General features: G+C 38.4%; 1 protein-coding gene across 3 annotated transcripts; it reads right to left on the bottom strand.

The window, feature by feature from the left end:
- Positions 1 to 5,376: 5,376 nt before the first annotated feature.
- On the bottom strand, positions 5,377 to 7,840 carry LOC109221193. 3 transcript variants are annotated; one of them, XM_019385658.1, is made up of 4 exons: positions 7,505 to 7,840; positions 6,219 to 6,497; positions 5,746 to 6,030; positions 5,377 to 5,613 (listed from the first exon to the last, which is right to left on the bottom strand). In XM_019385658.1, exons 1-4 carry the CDS (start codon positions 7,598 to 7,600, stop codon positions 5,605 to 5,607), a joined length of 669 nt encoding a protein of 222 aa, XP_019241203.1. In that variant the 5' UTR covers positions 7,601 to 7,840; the 3' UTR covers positions 5,377 to 5,604. The 3 variants fall into 3 exon arrangements, with proteins under 3 accessions (XP_019241203.1, XP_019241205.1, XP_019241204.1); XM_019385660.1 differs by having other exon boundaries at positions 6,219 to 6,491; positions 7,505 to 7,839; XM_019385659.1 differs by having other exon boundaries at positions 6,219 to 6,494; positions 7,505 to 7,838.
- Positions 7,841 to 10,929: the final 3,089 nt, after the last annotated feature.

Genomic DNA, 10,929 nt, shown 5'->3' with positions numbered 1-10,929 from the left:
AACAATCGAATCTTAACTTTACTTTATGGATTTTGTCTTTTTCATGACTGATCTGGCATTTAGGGTTAAAAAATTAAAGCTTTTTGCATATCAAAATATTCTCGTCTCCCATAAAGCTATGGCTTTTTAGGGTTAAAGTGTATTTGACTTGGATTTTTCTTATTATTTATTCGTTTCAATGGCTGTATATGTCAAATTACAATTTTATCATCTAAGGTGGTTAGTGGTTGACCCATTTATGAGCTATGTAAATGGGCGAATTTGGTCGGTTATTCTTCAGGCTGTTATTGATGAATTGCATATAATTCATTTTAATGAGTGGGCTAAGGATATAGGGTACTTAACATTAGATAAATATGCATGTGAAATTAACAAAAAAAAAGAGAATTTCGATTTCTGAAATATGATGTTGATGTGTTAGCTTTGTGTAAAGACCTTAAGGATGGGGATTATATTGATGTGTATCTATGTCACACAATTAATATACCATGTGTTGATTTGGACCTGGATGAAATATTGAGTAGTGGTGATATAAATGTGGACCCCACTGATGTTCAACCATGTGGCTTTAATGAAATGTCACATGGGCAAACAAGTGATGTTAATGCTAGAGCAATAAAATCACCTAACAATGATATAAATAGGGGTGATAAAACTCATATGAAGGGTAAAGAGAGGACGGTTGATATTGAAGTGGATATCGAAGAGGATATAAAAGAGTCTAGTGAGGATGAAGGTGAGTTCTACGACTTTCATTTAGCAACTGATTTTAAGGGTGATGTTGATGTTGATGTTGATGAGGGATGTTCTGAGAGTGAGGATGGTGATAATGATGCTATTTTTGGTGATGATGATGATACAGATGAGTCATTATATAGTGTTGATAAGGATACTCTTGGAGAGACATGTATAAGGATAGTGGAACTGTAGGTATAGACCCTGATTTTGAAGACATGTATAAGGATAGGGATTCCAAATATGCTGGAAAGTTAGGAGGGGATGAGAAATACCAGGACAGTTCAGATCCAAGTAGTAAGGAGACAGATGATGAAATAGTTCAAGAAGATGGGGTACATAACCCTCAGCCAAGAAGATACATCAGCAGGGTATACTTTGCTCTTGCTTGCAAGAAAATTTGTTTCCAGTTCGAAATGGTTTTTGAAAGTGTTAAATAGTTCACAACTACTTTGCAAGATTAAGTTGTACAAAGGAGAGTTCAAATTAAGTTGAGGCCTAATGAGCAACATAGGGTTAGGGCAACAAGCGTGAACTCAACAAGATGCAGATGACATATTTTGGGATGCTTGGTGGGACACACCGAAAATTTCATTGTTAGCCGCTACTATCATGTTCATAAGTATTTCAGAGCAACAAGAAACAAGATGGCTAATACAGCATGGGTAAGTAAACATTTCAAGGATAAGATTATCAACCAGCCTGACATAAAGGTTAGGAAGTTGCAGGATTTGATTAGGATAAAGTATGGTGTGTATATGGAAAAATCCATCTGTGCCAAGGCTAAACATTAGGTCATTGGTAAGTATCTGGGTGATTACAAGCTGGAGTTTGCTAGAATATATGATTATGTTGACATGCTAAGGTCTACAAACCCTGGCAGCACTATTGTGTAGAAGACTTCAACGGAAACAATACCTGGTAAAGAGGTGTTTGTGGGGATCTATATTTGTCTACATGCTTGGGTAGTGGTTGAAAAGGAGACAAAGAAAATGGTCATAGTTTTTTAGGTGCCTTATACATGATTTGCAGCCCACAAAATTCCAAGGTGAAGGACTGGCCATCATTTCTGATATGCAGAAGGTATATATTCCTTTTTATTCTTCCTACAATTACTTTATATATGTTTCTGATATTCTAACTCTTTTTCTTGTTGCTTACGGTACTTGTTCAATATGTGCATGAGTTGATGCCAAATGCTGAGCATAGACTATATGCAAGACACATATAGAGCAACTGAAAACAAAAGTGGAAAAGCGAGGAAAGAAGAAAGAAGTTCCGGGCCTGTGCAAGAGCTTCATTTGAAGAATATCTCAAGGCTAAGATAGATGGGTTGGCAGAATTGGGTAACGGTAAGATAATTGAGGATTTATCCCAAACAATGTTGGTGTAGAGCAATCTTTAAAGATTGGAGTAAATGTGATTCTGTGGAGAACAACATGTGTGAGACTTTCAACGGTTGGATCATGTCTGCTAGGCACAAGTCTATCATAACTATATTAGAAGAGATTAGAGTGAAGGTTATAGAGAGGATGGCTACCATGAGAGAATATGCAACAAGGTGGATTTCTGATGTATCTCCTATGTCAATGGGGTACATAGAGGAACAATCTAAATATGCAGTTAGGAATGATTTTAAATGGAATGAGGACACTGGGTATGAGATACAATATGGGATATACAAACTTATTATTGACTTTGCCAACAATACATGCACATGTAGATCATGGCAGCTCAAAGGAATACCATGCTCCCATGCAATATGTGCAATATTTTTTTAGGAGATTTGAGCATGCTGACTATGTTGTTTACTAGCAAAGAAACATACCTGAAGGCTTTCAGTTGTTACATACAACCATTAACCAACTTGGAGATGTGGCCATCAACGGAGAATCCCACTGTTGAGCCTCATGTAATTACTAAGATGCCTGGTAGACCTAAGGAAAATAGAAGAAAATCTCAAGATAAACTTAAAAAGAAGTTTGGTAAGAGATCAAGGAAAGGGACACCAATGACATGCTCTCATTGTGAGACAGTAGGCCATAACAAGAAGTGGTGTCCTATCATGATAAATGATCAGATAATGCATTCATTTAATTTCTGTTTGTGACTTGTATTTTGTTTGTTTCTTTAACTTTTTTTTGGAAATTTCAGTAAGGACAAGGTTTTGGAACTACTGGTACCAGAAATGCTAATGCTACTCAAGGAACAAATCAACCATCAACCGCTGCAAGTGGATTTGGAACTGCTGGTACCAGAAATACTCAACCATCTCAGGCTACTCAAGGAACAACACAACCATCAGCTGTTGCAAGTGGATCTAGAACTGCTGTTACCGAAAATACTCAACCATCTCAGGCTGCAAGTGGATCTGGAAATGCTGCTACTAGAAATACTCAACCATCACGTGTTGCAAGTGCATCTGTAAGTACTCATTTTTTACTTTAGTTAAGCTCTAACTCAACCATTATTTTTACATTATTAAATAGTACTTTATCCTATATCAGGATACTGGGAGTATGAGATCAAGGACTTCTGAGGATATTCTATCTAGTGTTAGAGGAAGGCTAAGAGCTACCGGACTTCGAGAAAGACCAAGAAAATCTAGATTTGGTATCTTATTTAGTGATTCAGGGACAATGATTGAAAGGGTAAGTGAATTGGATTTGGAGTTTTATTTAGAGATTAATAGTTTGGGTGCTAAGTTGACTTTCTATGTAGTGTGGATCAAGAGATAGGGTATTTTCTGCTCCTTTAAGAATAGAATGTTGGGCCGACCAATATTGATCTTGGATACGGTGCACCTGGACTAAGGTGGCAAGGAAGAAATGAAATAACACAAAGGCAAGTTCAACAAATGTTGTGGAGAAGACAAACTCAAGCAAGCCTTAGTCAATCTCAAGTCCATTCCTCATCTTAACCAAGCCAGTATCCATGTCCTAACTTGCGTCAATCTCAACAAAATATCAACCACTCTCAACCAATATGATCTGCTGAATGTTTGTTTTTGTGATAACTTAAGTCTGTTAGTTGCAGAACATAATTTGTAGGTTAACTATGGATGTTTAAGTATGGCTTTTATTTTGGCACAATGTTTAAACTATTTCTGCTGCTAGACAACTTTCAGTAGCTAATTTTGTCAACCAAGAAGGCTGATCGAACTTGATTGTTTATATATGTCTGCTTGTTTATGTCAAACATTGCTTTTCATTCCACAAAAATTCATCATACATTTTTCATTTTCATTGTATATAGGGTTATGAAGAATACGTTAATAACTAACTAGACTATGAAGGAAATTACAACGATTAGTGCTAATACAACAACTGAGTTATAATGAACTTCACCCTCTTCCTACGATGTAGTCGATCTCTCTCTCTCTAATTCTTGATAATAGCCTTGAAACCACTTGTTTATAGTAATCTGGAAGAGGTGGGTCAAACCACCTAAAAAATTACAAGAATTGTTTCGACCATAATTCGAGCACCCATAAAACCTTCTTCCTTGGATTTGTTGCTTGCAAGTGATGCAAAACCTAGCTTCAACTCCACAATGAAAAAATATAGGACTTTGCATCATTTTCATGGTCTAAAAAAAGAAATTAAATTTAAATGGAGCTTCCGATATAATGGAGGAATAATATATTTTACAAGGAATGAATAAGAACCCACTAAATACAACCTATTTTGGACCGTTGAGTGTTGGAACGAGGGCTTTCACGCTCCTGTGCGTCATGTTCCTCACGGGGCAGGTTGATTAGGACAAACTGACGCCATATGGGCATGGTCAATGATAAAATATGTTTATTAGTTAAGAGAATAATGAGTTCGAGTATTCAAATGGGAAAGTTTAAAGTTCATGTATCGGCTTTAAAATGTCCTACAAGTTTAAATGGGCAGGAAGCCGTTCCGCCTTCGAAATAACAAGTTCGTGGCACCAGCTTGTTGCGCGTTAAAGATTTTGCTAAATTTTCACTCCTTGCGGCGCAAAGACCATCGCAAAAAGCCTGCACAAGCCTCCTTCCCTCGATGAGCTCGCGATTTGGCAAAGTTTACTGGCCCCAACTCTTGTCACCTGAAGCCTCTCGCACGTTGGGGGGGGGGGGGGGTTGAGGGCGGGTTTGGTAAACCCCACAAAAATTTCAACCCACTCTGCTCTGCACCGCATCGCATTTTTAGTAGTTTCTACCCCCTACCCTGTCCCGCATCAACAACACCCCACCCCCCACCCACATTCCCACCATCATTTTTTCCTTTTTTTTGTTATTTATATTTTCGTTACATTAAATTTAAATGAAAAAGTTTGCTTTTTTTTTTTTTTGTCTGGTACGTATTAAACTTCAGATGACAAATTTTACAATACTGCTCATTTGTTTTTCAAGCTATCTAAATTCCATTATACCACTACATAGAACTATTTTACCATACATAAAAAAGGAGTGATCAATATATAATATGATGTAACGAAGGGAGAAAACTAACTTGCATATGTGGACAAACAGTATACTGCTTGAAGCCACAATATTGTTAAATATGTACTACAAAAAAATATATTTTGCGGCGATTATTTTCTTGAACGGTCACACTGTATAGTTTTCCTTAAAAAGAATTTGGCCAATCATAATACTATTTTGGAATAAACTAATTTGGGCTTGGGCCCAAAACAAACATATGTTAACTTCATCATTGTTCAAGTGCCAAACAGAAAAACACATTTTTGCTTATAGCGAAATAACTATGTTCAACATCATACATAGAGCACTAAACAAAACATGACGAAGCTATGCTACAGAGAGGACCAATTGTTCATCATAGAATAGAACAAATTAAACAATTTTTTGAAGATTACTTCCATCCCCATATCAGAATTCTACATCACCTGAAACCAACAAAAACACACAAGCATTAGTCAATACGCAAGGAAATTTGCAAAATGATAGAGGCATATATGATGAAGGACTCACTCAAATATGAAAAGAATTAATTAAGAAGAAGAAAGAGGAGTAATTACTTGAGCACTCTTGCAAGGATTGGTGACATCACAGTAACTCTCAAGTGTGATAAGAGCTTGATTGTCTAAATTCTTGGCGTAATTATAGCAGTCGCAGTTACGGCCAAGCATAATACTGAATGTTGGGCAACATTGGTCTATGGAAGCTGTGTTTAACATGCAATTCTTTATCTTTTCTTTATCCTTTGCACAACAAGTTGGCTGTTCTTGCAGTTGTTGGTTGCAACTACTCTTGTTGTCCATGGCCTTGCTAGTTTCAACCACCTCTTCCAGCTGCTTGATTTCCTGCATCAATAACAACTAGGTTGGTTACAAGTTTTATTAAATTATCAATTAATTAAGGCTTATCATACAGAGATTTACGTGGAATTATATGGAAATATCACTCTATATATGTTAAACCTATTTTATCATAAAAGAGTGATCAATAATATGATGTAAAGAAGACAAATCAAAGAAGGCAGAGAACTAACTTGCTTATGTGGACAAGGATTCTTGAAGCCACAATATTTTTGAAGAGCAGTAAAAGCTTCTTTATTCACATGGTCGGCCAAACGCCAGCAAATGCAATTTCGTATAGGCATAGTACTGAAGGGGAATAACGCGCAGCATTCGGTTATGCAGCTGGTAGTTGCGTACCTCGCGCAATTGTAGATTTTCAAGCAATTATCAGTTGCACTAGGTACAAATAATGTCCACAGCGATGTGGTGCTACTGGCGCCCTTGTTGACATCTGCTAATTCCACCTGCTGCTTTACATGTCCATAGCAGTTTTTAGCATCACCGAGAAAAAAAACTTATCCGCATTCAAACATATACGTTAAATTAATAAATGCATGACATGTATTTTATACTATATAGATATTTTTCTTTCACTTGACAACAGCTAGTAATATACATTCTCACCTCTCAGGCAGAAGTTACTGAAAATAGTAGAAACCATAGTTCAAACTCCAGTCAATATAAAAAATGCCTAATCCATGATGGGAAATATTACTCGATAGCTATATTGGTGAGAGGGAGTGTCGGGGCCAAGATTCACTTAGGGTCAAAATATAAATAACTAAATCCATAAAGGAGCCAGAGGGTGTCCGATATGTAATACATATATACATTAAAAAAATTTACCTAGCCGCACAATAATTTTTCGATGAAGGGTATCGATTGACACCCGTTGATTACATGTGGCTCCGCTACTGGTGGGAGGTATAAGATACCTAGTCAAATAGTCAAGGTGCACACAAGTTCACTGCCCGAACACCACCATTCTCAGCTCAATGTATCACTTAACTATACTAAGTTAATTTGATTTGTTATAAACAATGGATGCAAATAAGTATTTTCCGCAAACCGATTTATATTTGACTAGAACTTTAGATACTCTTCATTCCAATTACAACTTTAATTTCTTTTAACAATTAATAAAGGCTGATCGATTTCCCAAGTACTGCAATTAGTTTCTACTTTTTTTGTCAATAGAAAAGATAAATTGATCCGTTTTTGGCAAGGGGGGAAATTATGTAGTGAGTTGTTGTCTCAAATTTCTTGCATTGATATATCGTTTTAACTCACTTTGGTATTAACAGTTCCAAGAGAAGAAAAACAATCGATACTGTTTAGTTTTAAGGGAAGGAATAATTTGGGGGTGAAGCTTACATATAAATTATAACATTAACGAAATTTTATAACACACTGAAAAAGAAAAGAAACTTTATACAGTAAACAAAATTAGGAGTAACTAATTATATCATGAGTTTACCTCTTCTGCCGTCGCCGGCCGGTGACTGCATAGTACAATTGCGGCCACCGTAAAGGTGAGCATCACCAACCCTCTGTTCATTTTCGCCGTCGCCATATTTTCTTTCTCTAAGCTTGTGTTAAAATGACTAGCTATCTAGCTTGTAGTACCCCACTATTATCTTAACTTTTTTAAGTAATAGTTTAATTTATAACAACTTGAGAATTATATTTCCACAAGCATGCGAAGAAATCGTGTTTAGGAAATAAAAAATGATTTAATTCAAAAATTCATTGACAGGCGATGGCGCGTGTTCCTATTTCAGATCTGGATATATCTCCTGTGAAGTCCGTAAGCCAGGAAGTGCACATATATAAACAAATCCTTTAGTAGAGAAATTTTATTTTATGTCTACTTGCTTGTTTTAAAAAAGCATAAAAAGGCAATTCAAACCTCAAATCATTTTCCTAAATGATTAAAGAAAGCACGGGAAACTATGACTTACTGTTCATATACTATATACAACAACAACAAACCCAATTTGATCCTCTGACGACCCGGCCCGTCGTCACGTGAGTTACCGCCCCGTCTTCCCTATATTATGTTCCTCTATGCTTCATTATCGGTATTTGGGGTAATCGAGTTGGATTGGTTTGGTTTTGGTAGGAAATGAGACATTTAGTCTCTTTAAGGAAAGCTTGTTTTGGAAAAGTCAACCGGAAGTTGACTATATAGTTAGAGGGCTCGGATGTGAATTCCGGTGATTCGGTTAGCTTCGGGGGATGATTTGTGACTTAGGAGTGCGATCGGAATTGAATTTGGAGGTCCGGTGTAAAATTAGGCTTGAATTGGCGAAGGTTGAATTTTGGCGAATTCCGGTTGGTAGGTGAGATTTTGATCCGAGGGTCGGAATGGAATTCCGAGAGTTTCAGTAACTCCTTTAGGTGATTTTGGATGTGTGTGCAAAATTTCAGGTCATTCGGAGATGTTTTGGGTCGAGTTTTGACCGAATGCGTATTGCGGAAGTTTTGAAGAAACTTAGGCTTGAATTCGATGTGATTTAATGGTTTTAGCGTTGTTAGACGTGTTTTGAGGATTGGAACAAGTTTCAATAATGTTTTAAGATGTGTTGTTAACTTTGGTTGAGGTCCCGGGGGCCTCGGGGGTGATTTCGGGTGGCTAACGGAAGGAATTTGAAGTTGGAAAATTGCAGGTTTTTGGTTGCAGCAGGTGTTTCCGCACCTGCGGAAAGGAGATCACAGATGCGGTCTCGCAGAAGCGAGCTAGGCCTCGCAGGAGCGAAAATAGGAGTCCGGGTCAGGTTCTGCATAAGCTGAATGTTGGACGCTTCAGCGGGTCCGCCTAAGCGGACATTGTACCGCAGAAGCGGTTTTGAGAGGACCGCAGAAGCGGAGTTCGAGTCGCATAAGTGAAGCCTGGGTTTTTAAGTGAAGACCGCATAAGCGGATTTTTGGCCGCAGAAGCGGTTCCCCATAAGTGGAAGCGGGGCCGCATAAGCGAAAAACGCTGTTGGCAGAAAGGTTTAAAGGGTTTATTTCATCCGCAAGCTCCACCATTTTTCCTCCATTGTTGAGCGAGCTTGGGAGCTATTGACGCGATTTTGAGAGAGTTTTGACTGGGAATCAATTGGAGGTAAGTCCTATGGTCTAGAAAAATCATTTTTATTGAAGAATCTACCTTTAATTCTTAGAAACTTGGGTAAAAATTGGAAGAACTAGGGCTTGGTTTTTGGAATGTAAAATGGGAACTTGAAGAGGCATTTGAACCCCGATTTTGATGAATTTGATATGTATGGACTCGTGGCGAGACGAGGAATCCGGTGATGCAAATTTCGTAATTTTTCGAGAAGTGGGCCCGGGGCTCGGGTTTTGCCAACTTCGTGATTTTTGATATTTTTCGAGTCTTTTCGATTGGGTTATGACCCATTTGCCTATTGTGATGTATTCCTTGTGGTTTTGATCAGATTCGACGCGCGATGAGGTCGATTCGAGGGGAAAAGGCATAGCGAGCTAGACTTTTGGCCGGCTAGAGGTGAGTAATGATTTTAAATGACGTTCTGAGGGTTTGAAAACCCCGGACTTGCACAACTTGGTGCTATGTTGAGATGAGACACGCGTTCCATGACGAGCGCGGGGTCATTTACTATTGGGGACTGTGACTTGGTCCAGTCCGAATGATATTTTACCGCGTATTAGCAATGACTTGTTGTTTTCACTATGATTTGGACTTATTGCCATATTTGGGGCTTAGTGCCGACTGTTTGAACTCCTTATGAACTATCATCACTGTTTTCCTCACTGTTTGAGATATTATTTAAACTCAGTCCATGTGATTTACACTGTTTCATGAACTCAACTATATTTTTACTCAAACCTTGAGTTCTAACTGATAATTGAACTACTGTTGAGCTGAGCATTATTGTTTCTTTACTATTGCCCGAGGGGCTTATGATTATTTTTGGACTGATTGAGGCCGAGGGCCATACGTGAGGATATGCTGAGTGATGTGAGGAGGCTTTCAGGCCTCGAGTGCATTGTGAGGAGGCTTTCAGGCCTCGAGTGTATTGTGAGCAGGCTTTCAGGCCTTGTATTGATATTGTTCAGGCTTTCAGGCCTTGTTGATAGTGCTTGGGCTGTAGGAGCCTCTCCGGAGTCTGCACACCCACAGTGAGCGCGGGTACCCATCTAGAGTGATTAAATAATGAACAGTGGTAACAATGACACTGTTACACGCGTTTGGTCAGGTAACAATGACTGACCAGTCAGGTAACAATGACTGACCAGTGGTAACAATGGCACTGTAATACGCGTTTGGTCAGGTAACAATGGCTGACCGGTCAGGTAACAATGGTTGACCGGTCAGGTAACGATGGCTGACCATACTTGAGCATACTTGTTTTATTAGTTGTATTCAAAGAGATTTTCTTCCTATATTTCACTGGTTTCTACTGTTTATCTGATGTTGCTGCTTGAGATAGCATTATATGTGCTCTTGTGGGATTTTATGTTCTCAGTCGTTATTTAATTTTATTACTCACTGGGTCGGAGTACTCACATTACTTCCTGCACCATGTGTGCAGAGACAGGCATAGCTGAGTTCGTACCTGAGCGCTGATCTCCTTCCAGACCAGGCGGACTAGGAGAGACGAGGTAGCTGTCGACGTCCACAGCCCCGTTTTCTTCCTTATCTTCTGCATATTTTATTCATCTTCAGACTATGTTTCCAGACTTGTAGTATTTTCACCAACTCTGTAGTAGCTCCTGACTTGTGACACCCCGATCATCGGGCTGAGTTTGGGATGGTTTTTCCCCGTTATGTTACGTTTATTTCCGCACTTATGATTAATCAGTATCTATGGTTTAAACCTATTATGCTAAGAAATTGACAAAAGCAGTGTTAATTGTTCTGTTGGCTGGCCTTGTCTT

This window comes from Nicotiana attenuata, unplaced genomic scaffold, assembly GCF_001879085.1.
Source record: "Nicotiana attenuata strain UT unplaced genomic scaffold, NIATTr2, whole genome shotgun sequence".
Taxonomy (NCBI): Eukaryota; Viridiplantae; Streptophyta; class Magnoliopsida; order Solanales; family Solanaceae; genus Nicotiana; species Nicotiana attenuata.
The sequence above is the reverse complement of the archived record's forward strand: the minus strand, read 5'-3'. Positions and strand labels throughout refer to the sequence as shown.

Coding starts and splice junctions, on each gene's coding strand:
- LOC109221193 (XM_019385658.1), bottom strand. CDS start 7,600: ATGGCGACGGCGAAAATGAACAGAGGGTTGGTGATGCTCACCTTTACG. Junction 6,498..7,504: donor GGCCGGCGACGGCAGAAGAG/GTAAACTCATGA, acceptor GGACATGTAAAG/CAGCAGGTGGAATTAGCAGA. Junction 6,031..6,218: donor ATCCTTGTCCACATAAGCAA/GTTAGTTCTCTG, acceptor TTATTGATGCAG/GAAATCAAGCAGCTGGAAGA.